Source organism: Drosophila obscura, unplaced genomic scaffold (assembly GCF_018151105.1).
Source record: "Drosophila obscura isolate BZ-5 IFL unplaced genomic scaffold, ASM1815110v1 contig_25, whole genome shotgun sequence".
Lineage (NCBI taxonomy): Eukaryota > Metazoa > Arthropoda > Insecta > Diptera > Drosophilidae > Drosophila > Drosophila obscura.
This window is the reverse complement of record NW_024542812.1, coordinates 598,260-611,777: the sequence shown is the minus strand read 5'-3', so window position 1 is coordinate 611,777 and position 13,518 is coordinate 598,260. Positions and strand designations below refer to the sequence as shown.

General features: G+C 46.3%; 3 protein-coding genes across 3 annotated transcripts; 1 reads left to right on the top strand and 2 right to left on the bottom strand.

The window, feature by feature from the left end:
- Positions 1-776: 776 nt before the first annotated feature.
- Positions 777-6,104, bottom strand: LOC111078306. The gene is given in 7 exon segments (XM_022372912.2): positions 777-1,508; positions 1,576-1,643; positions 1,716-1,836; positions 1,838-2,540; positions 3,302-3,390; positions 3,509-3,660; positions 5,128-6,104. Coding segments are annotated over 7 exon segments (1,428 nt in total). The 5' UTR covers positions 5,335-6,104; the 3' UTR covers positions 777-1,420.
- Positions 6,105-7,563: 1,459 nt separating this feature from the next.
- On the bottom strand, positions 7,564-8,537 carry LOC111078289 (translation initiation factor IF-2). Its single transcript, XM_022372894.2, has one exon. It carries the CDS (start codon positions 8,414-8,416, stop codon positions 7,616-7,618), a length of 801 nt encoding a protein of 266 aa, XP_022228586.1. The 5' UTR covers positions 8,417-8,537; the 3' UTR covers positions 7,564-7,615.
- A 1,957-nt stretch (positions 8,538-10,494) lies between these two features.
- Positions 10,495-13,075, top strand: LOC111078304. Its single transcript, XM_022372910.2, has 3 exons — positions 10,495-12,189; positions 12,275-12,371; positions 12,429-13,075. The coding sequence occupies exons 1-3, from the start codon at positions 10,597-10,599 to the stop codon at positions 12,800-12,802; spliced, it is 2,064 nt and encodes a 687-aa protein (XP_022228602.2). The 5' UTR covers positions 10,495-10,596; the 3' UTR covers positions 12,803-13,075.
- The last annotated feature ends 443 nt before the right edge of the window (positions 13,076-13,518 follow it).

Here is a 13,518-nt window from a genome sequence, read left to right as displayed (position 1 = left end):
GAACAGAACTATCCGCTGCGGTGTGGCTCTTGTTTGGCCATTTCCTGTTGCCGTTGTGTGTGTGTGTGTGTGAGTGTTGCTGTGTGTGTGTGGTTTCACTGCAAATGGCATACGACGCGAATGGCGGCGAGTCAGTGGGTGGTCGCTATTTGTACTGTATTTAACTTTTGTGCCGTGTAAAGTTGGTGCATTAAGTGGCATTTTATGGCCGCTTCACGGCTGTAAGTATCAGTTCCAGCTACACGTGAGCACTCACTCATTGTTCGCAGATTATTTGCGCTCTCAAAAGCACACAGAAAACATGAAGTTCCTCTTCGCTGTGCTTTAATTTGCTCTGCTGAGCCACGGCGTCGTATCGCATGCAGCTGCTGGATCAAAAGAGCGGCAGCAACAGGCAAATAAATGAGCTGCTTAATTTACGTGTCAGCTGTGTTTTTGTGTAATTTAAGTGCTGGCAACCTTGAAAGTGCATTTCTCTGAAGGAAAACATTTGCGCAAAGAGCAATAAACGAGTGTATGCCATACCAATGTACATACATACATACGAGTGGGTGCCAAGAAAGGACATTTGCGTTCCTTAAGGTGGAAACATAATGGAAAGCTTTTCCCAGTGGCTTAAATTTAGCTCAAAGTGTACATAATAATCAGTAAAAAAAAAAACCCCATCCATCAAAAAGTACTTAACATTTTTTAGTCGATAGATAATCCGATTCCCAGCAATCTAAATTGTGCTCACAGTATTATTTAATTCGTTTCCAAGAAAAAGAACACCTGAATAAATTTAAATGTCTTTACTAGCAAAATATACTTACAGAAATAGGGGAAAATATTAAACAAAGTTGAATAAATTCCAAGTGTAAGGGAAACAGAAAGCAAGCAGCAAACAAAACGCATTGTCTGTGCCCCCGAGTGGCAAGAACGAGGCACACGTTCAGATGTTTTGAGGGATAAGTGCTTCTGGTTCAAATGTACGTAACAGATGGCCAACATAATAATGCACAAGCCTTGCCAAGAGTGGAGCAGCAGCAGAAGCAGGAGCAGGAGTGAAAATAACATTTGCTTGGCTTGGCTTGGCTCGCTCTGGGCTTTGGTTTTCCTTTAACTTGACTTTCGCTTGGCAGTCATTTTTTTGGCATCTGGGAGTGCACTTTAATTACGAAAGATCGACAGGGCGGAGGGAGGTGAGTGCGTGGCAGGAGCGAATAACTTTGCATCAAGTTGTTACACATACGCCCTGGTGTGCGGCTGTGTGGCTGTTAATTGAAGTGTGCTGCCTGCTGCCTGCTGCCTTCTGGCTGATGCCTGATGCCTGAGTCAGTGCTGCTCCTGTTGTTGTTACATAATGAACTCAATTAAAAGTTGGATGCCTCCACACTCCAATCTCTCCGCACTGCCTTTTGAACTCAAGCTAGAGTCGGGACTACTGCTTCTTCGCCTTGAGAAGCAACTGCATGCGCTGTCCGACCAGTCCCAGCGGCTTGCGGGGCACCAAATGGCATGTGGATTGCCTGCAGAGACACGGTTGAGAGACCTGTGTTGGGGTGGGGGTGCGGTTGGCGAAGCCAACTAACTCACTTGTATATGATTCTCTCACGGTCTGCCCAGGGCCAGGAGCGCTCCAGCTTGTCCAGCTTGAACAGCAACTGCGTGTGGTGTGTGTGTGTGTGAGAAATCAGCCATTAAGCGCTTAACGTAACTCTAATGATTGGCATTACCTTTTGTGTCTGCCCCTCGGCCGACTCCTGCGACGGTGCCTGAGGTGTGGGTGTGGCAGGACGCACCTTTGAAGTGTCAGCCACAGATTTCAGCTGCTCCTCGTCCTGCTGCTGCTGCTTGTTGCGGGCCCAGCGTCAGTTTAGCATTGGTTTCATCGGTTACCTCAGCCTCATCGTTGATGCGCAGCTTGGGCACGTTGCGAAGATTCCATGTGTAAGTGGTGCTCAAAAAGTCGCTGTCATCGTCATCGTCGCCGTCGTCGTTGGTTTCGGAGCCACTGCTGGGATAGGAGGTGGCATCTTCGACTGACGCTGCAGGCAGCTTCATAAAGAACACCGCATTCCCAGCCGCGCTCCCCTCCACATCCTCCTGGTCCTCCTTCTCGGAGTCATCGCTGGCATCGCTTCCATCATTTGTCGGGTAATTGGCTTCCGATGCATAATCCGATTCCGGGGTGACATCCTTCAGCAGCTTTGATTGCTTCACACCGCCCTGTACCTGTACCAGTACCAAATCATCCTCAGCACTGTCAACACCCTCCGTGTCCGTGTCCGTGTCAGTGTCAATGTCGGTGTCAGTGTCACCCACCAGATCCTCGTCTCCCCCATTCCTCAGCTCGTAGTCAAGGGCATCCTCGTCGTAGGAGCACTTTCGCTGTATATAGGCCGCGGCCTGTGCCTGTGCCTCCTCCTCGCTCATTCTGCCAAAGCTCTGCGACACCGTGGCCAGGGTGGAGGACAGAATTTTGGGTATTTCGGCAATGGCCGACAGCTTCCGCTGCATCTCCAGCAGTCGCATCTCAATGGAGCTGGCCTCAATGCGTCCTGCAGGGTAATCCATCAAGAAAGCTAAAGGATTTTCACTCGTTTAACTTTTGGGTTTTGTTTGGGGTTGTTGTTGTTGCGGTTGGGGGTTCGTTTTATTCAATCGACACGACACAGAGGCACACGCACACACAAAATAAATTCCAAATAATGTACATAATAGAGTGGGCTTTAGGGGGACTGTAGCGTGGGGGGCGGGGCTTCTTCACTTGGTCTTGGGTGCGCTCGGCAGGGCCAACAGCATATTTTCGATGGTGCTGCTGCGCAGCTCCTTATTGTCGCCGACCTCCGAAAAGAAGCGCCGAATGTTCCGCATGATGCGGTGATGTGGCAATTCCTGTCACATGCAACAGGTGACGGATTGGCGGATTGACGGATTGTCGGATTGGCGGGGGTTGGCGGGTGGAAGATAGAATGGGTTAGTTTCGCTTTGCAAATGTTGTTGGCATGCAATTGTGTGGGTGTTGATTCACCTGCTCCTCCTCGTCCGAGGACTCGTCCTCGCTGAGTTCAATCACCACCTCGTTGCCCTCGTCATCGAGCTCCGTTTTGGTTTTCTTTTTCTTGGGCTTTGGCGGCTCGGGCGGGTCTTGCCACATGATCGGATGCCAACAACGTGAGCCAAGCAGGGGGGTTGGGGTGAAGTCTACAAAAAATAGATATACAAATCCAAGTGAATACCAAGAAGTGTAAGCGGTGGCTGGAGCGGGATTTGGGGTGGTTGGTCATGCAAGTGGACTAGTCCAAGAGAAAACACTCACTAGGCGGCGGCATCGGCTTTGGCACTCGCATCACAATCGACTTCTCCTCGCCGGCCTCAAACTGGCCCATGGGATCGTCCTCCTCCATGCTGTGGGGTGACATGCACACAGACATATTATTTTTGTCATTACATAATTAAAAAGAGCCTAAAAGTAACTCAGACACAGCACACACACACACATAGATGACTATCTGGGGCAACCTACTTGCGCAGCCGGAAATGTATCTTCTTGGGGGAGGCGTTGATTTTGTCGTGGGCCTGGGTCAGCGTCAGCTGCGTGGCGTCCTCTTCGTTTATCTCGAGTATAATATCGCCCAGACGTATGCCCGCCTTGTCAGCCAGACCATCGGGTGTTACCTGCGAAATCAGTTTAAAGTTTTGATCGTGAAACTGTCCAAAAGTCCTTTTGGACTTTCCGCTGATCAGAGGAGCAAACACACTTGAACCGTGCAATAAGACTGTCGGGGCGCAATTGACCAGAATGCTGCGTAAGTTTAGGTCTCTGGTTTAGGTTTTGGGGCAGAAATACGCGATATGAGAACGACAGATACAGATGACATGTACGTGCATACTCGTATGTACATATGATGTACAGATGCCTGCTCTCAAAAATAAAAACAGCCAGAAAAAACCAAAAAGGAAGCTGAAGGCAAAGCAGACACGAAACACTTCTAGAATGCGACTTGTGGCGTACCATGGAAAATGCCTACTAAAGCAGGAAAATTCGTATTCTTCTAGTTTATTGTTTATTTATCCCTTGCCTGGCACTACGTTATTTAGGGACAAATTAATTAATAATTGCTGCAAGCATAAAATGCAACTTGATTAAGGATTTAATCGATCTTCAGAGCAAGTAACATACCTCCCAAATGGCCTAGCATACCCTCCCACCAGCTGGACCATTTTTCAATTGTATTAAAAACAAAACAAAACATTTATATATATATATTTTTCTTTTAAGCTAAACGCGAAACGTCAAAAGTAAAATGTTGCAATACAAATATATATTTTGGGCTATCATGAGAACAGTGCGTTTCATAGCTGTAGCACGGAGCATGCCATATTCTACGAAAATCATACGAAAAGACACTAATCGATGATTATAATCTGAAATATCAGATACAAAATATTTACTTTGGTCTCTCAATCGATTTATATGAGTGAAGCGCAATGTACGAGGCACATGTATGCACTATGTAAAAGAATAGAAAGCAGCCTTTTGTTAACCCAAATATTGTACATTCACTTGACTCAAGTGAGCCAAAGAGAGGCGGAGGGGAGACGCCAAACGTGGCACGGCACGGCAGCTGCAGATGCCCCCAAAAACGCTGAACGGGGAACGCCCAACGCGGGCTGAAACAATCAAATGTGCCTCTCTCTTTTAGGGGGGGGTATGTAGCCCATTCAATTTACATTGGATGTGACTTCGTCATGGCTTAATTTGAATTCAAATTTGACTCCGAGTTTCGCTTCTTGGCACTCGACCAACAAATATCGACAACGAACTAACGAAGTTTCGCTCCGAAGGACCGAAGCTATTAATACACTTGGAAAGTTTTAAAGCGTATTATTACGTAGTTTAAAATATATTTAAAAGACTGCCAAGACTGATAAAAAGATTACTTCAAGACTGAATGCCTAGCTGCCAAGTTTTGTGGGCCTCCGTAACGTTTTCTTCTCTGTTTTGGCCGTAATTTGTTGGAAAATCATAAGACCCTCTGCAATGGGGTACGGATACTCGTGTACGGGCAATAACGTAGCCCAAGTGCACCCCATCAAGCAGGGGCAGCAGCTGGTAGGTTTCCCAGACTGTGACCCACTCACCTGGAACACTGTCAGCGGCATGTGGAACTCGGCGCCACCGGTTACCAGGAAACCCCATTTGGTGTCGTCCTTGGAGGCATACGCATCCGAATCGACATCGAAGGCGGGAAAGCCATCAGTGTCGCCGATGCCGCAGGACATCTTGATAATGGGCGCATTTTTCTTTGACTCCGGCGTCGACCACTGGAGACCCAGTTGCTCCGGCATGTCTCTCCTTTGTGTGCGTTCTTCTCTGTCTCTTTCGTACACACTCTTTCACTCTCACTGTCTCTTTTGTGGCTGTCTTCCACTGGCACTCTCTTCCTCGCGCTGCTGATTTTATTTTTTATTTATAAATTTGTGCTCTTGCTTGCGGGCACTTGTTCTCTTCTCTTCTCTTCTCTTTTCTTATCTATTCTCTCGCTTGCTCTTTTGGCTTGCAACACTTTTATCGCTGTTCTTTTAGTTGCCGCTGCTCTTTTGCTTGTTTTCGTTTTTGCTGTCAAAATTGCACCCGTGCAAAAATATTATTTGTATTTTGTGGCTTGCCGGCTTTTAAACGAGCGTCTTTTTCATTTTCCACAAATGCCAGAGGCGACTTATCGCAGATTTTCCACTTTGTTCGGATAAGCAACTTTCAATCTTTTCCAATTCTGCGTGTTATATAACCAACAGAGCGGTGCAGTGCAGTGCAGACGGATTGTGCAATTTCGGATTTCGTTTTCAATGGAAATCGCCTGCAGCCCACCGGATACTACCGGAATGATTGCCTCCTGCTTGGCGAATATTTATGAGAAATGTATTAACACTTTGGCGCTGGTCCTCCTTCTCCTGCTCCTTCTTCTTTCGCTCTGGCTTCTCCGTAAAACTTCCACACGACTGCACTGCACGACGACTCGGGCAACTAAAATAATTTTCGAGAAGTTTTCCTTTGTGCCTGCATTCAGGTTTTTTTTTTGTTTCTTCATTCTTTATGGCCTGATCGCCTGACCGCCCGCCCGGCCGCCAGCGTCTCCCCTTTTAGTATATTTCATTTAGTTTTTCCTGCCTCTCTCCATCTCTCTCGCCTCTGCCTCTTTGCTGCGTAGCTGGGATGCCTCACAAAATGTTGCACTTTTTGCCGAGTTCTTTGTCTACACTTTTTACCCGCAGATTATATGTATGTACATCGGTTGCAGAACTAAGCGAACATCCAATTTGTGTGTAGAATGTGAGGCTAACAGTTATTTAATTGAATCCCCAGCGGCCCGCCTGCTGCTGGCTGCTGATGGAAGAAATAGCAGAAGTCGATAAATGTCGATCTAAGCATTAGTACCCGTACTAACATTCCACCTAGCATGGATTATATAGTAAATATGAATATTAAAATATTCTATTAATATATATTTCATGTTTAAATTAATTTTGAATTAAGTTATTCTATTTATTTAAAAATGTTTTATGATTAGATTAAGTATGCGCCCCGTATTGAGAATACTTTAAAATACATTTATGCTCAAATCAAATTGAATTCTGACTCATTCCACTATGTTTGTGCTTAAAAACATAGTATTCAATTTAATTACTTGAATTTCTCTGTGTATAATATTTCACTTTAATTTGAGAAAGCTAATTAAATAAAGAGCAATAAAAAATTCGTATGTCGTGGGCTGCTGTGACGTCAAAGAGCTCTACACAGACACAGATGATTGTCATGCGGATGGTAAATTTGATTATGAGCAAAATAGTTGTCCCACAAAATTGGCAGAGCCGAAAACAGAACACAAACGAGCTGAGCAGAACGTGCGCCCTATCAACCGAAACATGAACAGCAAAATGAAACATGACCACCAAAAGCAACAGCAGAAAGGCAATGGGCAGGCAACAGGCACTGACAACCAGGAGACAGCCCTCACAAAAAGGATGTTGCCCCAAAAAGGAAAATGGTGAGAAAAGAGCAAAGTTTTCAATGGCTCCAAATACCAAGTAACGAAAACAGCTGAAGGCATGGAGGGATTACTCGTACCCGAGACCAATACCCATACCCATACCCAATCGAGAAAGCTTTCTTCGGGTGTGTCGAAGCCTTAGATACCCTTGCAGATCGCTCTCGTTCCTCTGACAACTCAGAAGCTGGCAAACAGCTTGCTGCTAAATGGAAGGAAACGTCAAGAGTACAGCTACAAATATCTCATAGAAATTCCCAGACAGATAGAAACTGCCATAAATTTAGCTTTTGCTGGTGAATGGTGATGTAAAACCATGAGTATGGAAAAGTGCATTCTTCTTTCTGCTGGGTGTCCCAATACCCTCTTTAAGAGTACACACGTACAAGGCCCTTATCAGACTGGCACATCGCATCATCGCCACTGAGCTGCGACGACATTGAGGCGACGCCGTTGTCGTGATAAGGGCAGGCGCGGGCGCTGATAAGCTGCTCCCCACAGCCGAAGAAATGTCAAAAGTTGGAAACGCCTGTTCGGGGCTTTTTCTAGTTTATTTAAATCTACTTTATGCTAAATTTGTGGACTCATTCGACGTAGGTTGTCTCGTTGGCCTCCTTGGAGTTCACCTCCATCACCTCGCATCCTTGGGCGTAGTCCTCGATGCTGGTGTTGTCTGGTGGAATGACGGCAGGTGCAGCACCATCCTCCTTCTCAGCCTGACTGCCCAGATGGAGCGGATCCTCATCTCCATCGCCCTCATAATCGACAATCTCAACGCTGTGCGGATCCTTGATGGTCTGACGCCTTCTTTTGCTGCTTTTCTCCGGCTCGGGCTCAGCCAGTGGCTCCTTTTTTTTCGACTCCTCGGAAGATTCGCTGGAGCTGTCCGCCTTGGCTTTGGCCTTGTCCTTTCCATGCTCCTCCGAGGAACTGCTGGCGTCCTTGGCAGCCGCCTCAGTGGATCTTCTTTTTCTCTCCTGTGTTTGTTCGTGCTGATCCTGTGCCGGCTGCTCCTGCTCCTTCTTCTTCTTCAACTCCTCGGAAGATTCACCCGAGCTATCTGCCTTGTCTTTGGCCTTGTCCTTCTCCTTGTCCTTTCCATGCTCCTCCGAGGAGCTGCTGGCATCCTTGGCAGCCGCCTCCGGTGATCGCTTGACGACAGTCTTGGGCACAGTGCTTTCGCTGCTATCCCAGCCCGTCTTCATTATCTCCTCGCTCTCCACACTCTCTGCCAGCACCTTCTCCATCTCCATCACCACCTCACTCTCCATCTCACTCTCCAGGCTGGATCCCCTCTCGGCGGACTCCTCTACACTGAGGGGCATGGCAACTGCCGCCCCAAAGACGAAGGCGGCCAGCGCCAGCAGCAGCAAGGATTGCTGCATTGTGAGTTTGCTTATAATCCTGATAATTGATACTCTGAAATGAAATTGACGCCCTTTTGCCGCTAGATCTCTGTGTGTGAACCTCGCGCTGCCACTTGTGTTTTCTCACTGACTGTGGGTGCCCTGAAAGGTTTCCCACGAAACCTCAACAAATTTATTATCGCCACGAATCCGATTGTCCGTCTTAAGTGTAATTAAAGCATCCATCAAGCAAGTCGTCCCGCCTGATAACGGCCCCATTGGCACAGTCATCCATCCCCCGTCTATAAGTAGTGGAGCTAAGCTGCTGCTGCCGCTGCTTCTGCTGCTGCTGCTGCTGCATATTGCAGCCAATAGATTGCCGTCGAATATTCAGTATTCCCCTTTGCAGACTGCGCAATTGCCTGCCGGCTTGTGCCAATTGCGATTTCAGACTTAGTTGCATAATTCATAAAAACAAATTGAGTGGAATGGTGTGTGGGGGGGGGGTGAATGAGGACCCGTAAACAGCACCAAGCTGATAAGCCTCCGTTCTGAGAAGCGAGACCAGCTCAGATGCGGATCATGAGAAGATCAGGCCGAGGCGTAATTTGTAATTATCGACGCGTTCCCAGAAATAAAAGCAAAACACTGCACAAATACACGTATATGTAAATCGCTGTACACGGAAGCCGTAACTGGCCACAATTGGCGGGCGAAATAAATTATAGTTTCGGTAAGCGGAACGTGCCGAATACTCAAGTTCAAGTATCCACCAGCTAGCGTCCAGGCTTGGGGCGGAGGCTGAAAATACCAGTTAAGGCAGGCAAAAAAAAGAGCCGAAAGGATATCCATTTGGGTCTTGGGTCGCATGATAAATAGCAAGTGTTGCCGCACTTTAAGACAAGAACAGAACGTGAGCGGCCTATCGAATCCACATGACACCGCCTGACGAATGTCCACTGCAATTATTCCGTGACTCAACTGTTTACTCGGCCATTAAAGGACGATAAAGCACTTTTATTCACGTCCATAAAGTCCAACTGAAACCGCGCCCTGAACGAAATGAAAGACAAATTTATTTGGCAGCCATCAAAGGGGATTGGATTGGATTGGCCCTGGGCGGAGAGGAGACCCCCAATACGCAAACTTCTTTAACTACCCCGAACGGACCGGCTTATTGAATATGATTCCCAGATGTCCTGGACACATCAAAGGCCGCGCGAGTTAAGCTTGAGAAAAAGTCTCTCCCGCCGTCTCATGCATAATTTAAGTGAGTTTTGGATTCGCTGAGTCCCAAACCAACGCCAAAACAATAAGATGTAAAGTATTAAGTGCCGAAATCCACTCCAAGTGCTGCAGCATTTTCTATGCAAATTACACTTTCGAACAGTGCAGCACTTTATGCAAATCCCAAGCGGGCAGGCACCTGATGCCGCAACAACAACAACAACAAAAAACAATACACAAAATAAAACAAAAAGTAAAACCGAATAAGTCGGAGGGGGGTAGGGGGGGGATGTGCCACACGCCTCGTAACATTTTGTCATATTTATTAAAAATTTATCAATGTCATAAAGTTTGCCCCCACAAAAACACACGGACAAAGGGAACGATCAATCAAGTTTAAAGCCGCCCCAAAGGACACCGCAAATGTGACTCGAAAGGTGAAGCTTTAATTTAAGTGGAGAGCTGGGAAGAGAGATGTAAATGCTAACTTTCAATACACCTCCAAAAATTTAAGAGCTGTAAGTAAGTGGGACCCAAATGACAATTGTTTTATTTGGAATGGAAATCGGACTGGGGAAATTCGAATTTAAAAAGCGCGCCACAGTAAGTGCTGTGCAGTGATGTTTTTTTTTAAATTTATAGTATCGCGCCAACGCAATTCGCAGCGGCCACTTCTTGAACTAAAAACGATCGTACTGCATACATACTCGTATACTGCTGTAGAATTGCCATCCAATGTAGCGAAGCATTGAATTGCAAACAAATTTACAGATTAAATGCACTCACAGCACTGCCAAATTATAGGGAAACTCTTAAATCAGATCCCTATTTACACCGAGCTATGTAAAAACTGTAATTCTGAGTTTACTTTGTTTTAGTTGTCACTACCATAGATTCTACACTGATTCTTAGTACATGTGCTACGAGCAGCTTACATAGGTACACCACAAACACTAAACAAATAATTCACAACAATTAAACATACATTAAAAATGGATCCCGAATTCAAACCTATTTTAGACAACACCGATACTGATATCATAGAGATCGCAGACGACCAGCCCCAAGATAATGATAATGCTGCCGCTGAGGTACCAGCGTCAAAGGCACAGGACCAGGAGGAGCCCGAGAAACAAGGCAAGTTTGAATCGATTCCCCAACCGCGAACATCAGAACAAGAAATAAAAGATGCGGAGCAGAAGGAAACTGATGCAAAATTAGACATTTTACCGGACGGAGAAGGTGTGAAGGCTGCGGAAGATGGCGGGGTGCCATTGTATATCTCGCAGGAAGATTTTAAACGGAAGAAGAAAGCTGAGCGAAAGCTGCGAATGAAAGATGCGGAAGAAAATCGTTTAAAGACAAGCGATTCGAGGGTATCCTTTGATGTCAGGGCCCTGAATGAGGGACGACTCGCTGACGAAGACGAGGCGGGCCAGGCATTCCGCGAGGAGCGCAAGCGGGAGGAAAAGTTACGGGCTCGCCACACGCTGCTGCTAGAGGAGGAATACGAGGAGGCGGTGATCCGGGATGTGGAGTATGAGGAGGACGCCCAGACCCTTTATTCGCAAACTTCTTCCATAAGCATCGCGATGAGCATAGGTACAGACACCGTTCAACTGAAGGAAGACTTTCTCAACGAATTCGATATGCCCAGTCTGTCAGACTTCTCCGAGGACGAGAAAGAACCTCTTTCAAGTGTTCTCAGAGCGGAATCCTTCGTCGAGATGGCGACAGCCGATGTTGGCGTCTTTGTGGACCCACTAACTGGCGAGGTTATAACCAGCTCAAGCAAGATCTCGCTCGAAGAGGCCCAAGTGGAGGCGGAAGAGGTGGCTCCAGACGTGGAAGATGAGCCGGAGGAATGCCCCGAGATTACTGATGATGATATGCCAGCCTCGATAATTGATCAGGACGACGACCAAGCTTTCGACCATTTTCGAGAAACCTTCGACGTGCAGGATCTGGTAGAGAAGGAAGACATCGATGCCGAGGCCAACATGCAACGGGCCGAGCTCCTGATGATTACCCAAGGCTTTCTTCAAGATCTCATCGTTGCGTTGGTCAAAAAATCCGAGGCCATCGGTGTGGACCATTTCATCAGAGCTCGCTGCGACAAGAGCAAGCTAATGGAGGAGCTCATCACCGTCACGAACACCTTCTACTTTGAGAAATTGGACAACATCTTCCTGCATGGTCGCGTCGCCGAGTACTACAAGCGGGTCAGGAATATGCGGGTGTTCTCACGACTGGACCATAGCGACGAAGCCAACTACATAAAGCGGTACCTGGAGGCCCTGGATCAGCTCGACTGTGTGAAGAATCGATTCACTGCCGCCAAGAAGAAGAGCAGCTTTCTGCTGAACAAAATTTTCATGGAACTGTACTACACGCAAAACAATGCCTCGCGCTGTGAATCGCATCTGGAGCAGACCGTACGCTATTATCTCTCGCCCAAGGATTCTGAGTACCGCAAGCGGCTGGTCGATCGTGAGCTGAGACTTATGGCTGTCAAGCGGAACGAGATCAGCGACTCGCGTCTCGTTCTCATTACCATGAAGCACACCTTGGCTCGTTTAACCACTGTAAGTCCTTGCACCTTGCACCTTGCACCTTGTGTTTGTGTGCGGTGTCCAGTGGTTCACCTTTTGCTTGCTTCTTTCCACACAGAAAATCAATCAGCTGGAATGTGTGGGCGAGGATCTGTACATAAACGACTTCATATCCATTCAGAATAAGGTGATCACTCTGGACAAGAAAATCGAGGGTATAGCAAATTATTTTAGCTGTGGCTCATGCCATTTCTAATCGTGCTATCCCCCAGAACGGAATATTGAAGAGAAGAAGCTGCGTTACAAGTACCAGGTGGACCTGCATTTGACTCAGCACAACCGAGAGAAGGCGCTGGCTCTCGCCGACAAGCTGCTTCACAGTCAGGCCTCCCTTACACAGCTTCTGGAAAAGCAGCACGCCATGAGAGAGCATCTTTATCGTGTGAAAATGGACCGCACAAAGCTACGCAAACAGCAGAAGGATCTGTCGTGCCAGGGTGGCATCTTGTCGATGCCGTCCCTTATGTACGAATACGATAAGACAGTGGAGGGGCTGAAGGTGAAGCGAGCCAGCGTCTTCAAGCTGAGGGAGACACTGAAGAACCTCAGTCGTCGCATCCAAGAGTATGAGTCGTACTCCATCTAGAAATACTCCATCCACCAAATACTGAACCAATCAAGATACAAAAATAGGATCGTTCCTTTGCCTTCTTTTTACCCCTTTGAAAACGATGAAATTCTGAATAGACCAAGTGATAGACCAGATATTATCACAGCGAGTGATGGACACATCCTCCGTGAGTGGCTTGTCAACCATAGCCCGTTTTCCCTATCAACATTCTCCAAACGACATTATTTATGTGATGAAAATTATGAAAGAGGCAAAATAAAGAAAAAAACACCTGATTATCTACAGGAATACTCGAGACTTCCTACTTATTGTACATACATATAAGCTTGCTTATGCATTAATAATAACCCTGAATTGGCACAGAAAATCTCTTAATGAACCATTATAAAAAATGTATTTCCCCATTATTTTCAGTGTCAAGTTTGATATTTATTTGCTTGTTTTTATTTATTCTTCACCACCCCTCTAAATACATACATACATATATGTATGTACAATGTACATATTCAACACAAATAAAAATAAGAAATTTCTTGTTGGAAATTTCGGAACTCTGGTGAAATAATAAAAATTCAACATTTTGCGTGCATTTTCCCCCATTTTTGGTTTGTTTATTGGAATTTATTTCTATATAGGATATATATATGTAAATGCTCCAATTAGCTTAAAATAATTAAGCAAATAAATCACTTATGAATACTCAGTACAAAATGTCAAAAATTAGAAAATGG

Coding starts and splice junctions, on each gene's coding strand:
- LOC111078289 (XM_022372894.2), bottom strand. CDS start 8,416: ATGCAGCAATCCTTGCTGCTGCTGGCGCTGGCCGCCTTCGTCTTTGGG.
- LOC111078304 (XM_022372910.2), top strand. CDS start 10,597: ATGGATCCCGAATTCAAACCTATTTTAGACAACACCGATACTGATATC. Junction 12,190..12,274: donor CCTTGGCTCGTTTAACCACT/GTAAGTCCTTGC, acceptor CTTTCCACACAG/AAAATCAATCAGCTGGAATG. Junction 12,372..12,428: donor TCTGGACAAGAAAATCGAGG/GTATAGCAAATT, acceptor GCTATCCCCCAG/AACGGAATATTGAAGAGAAG.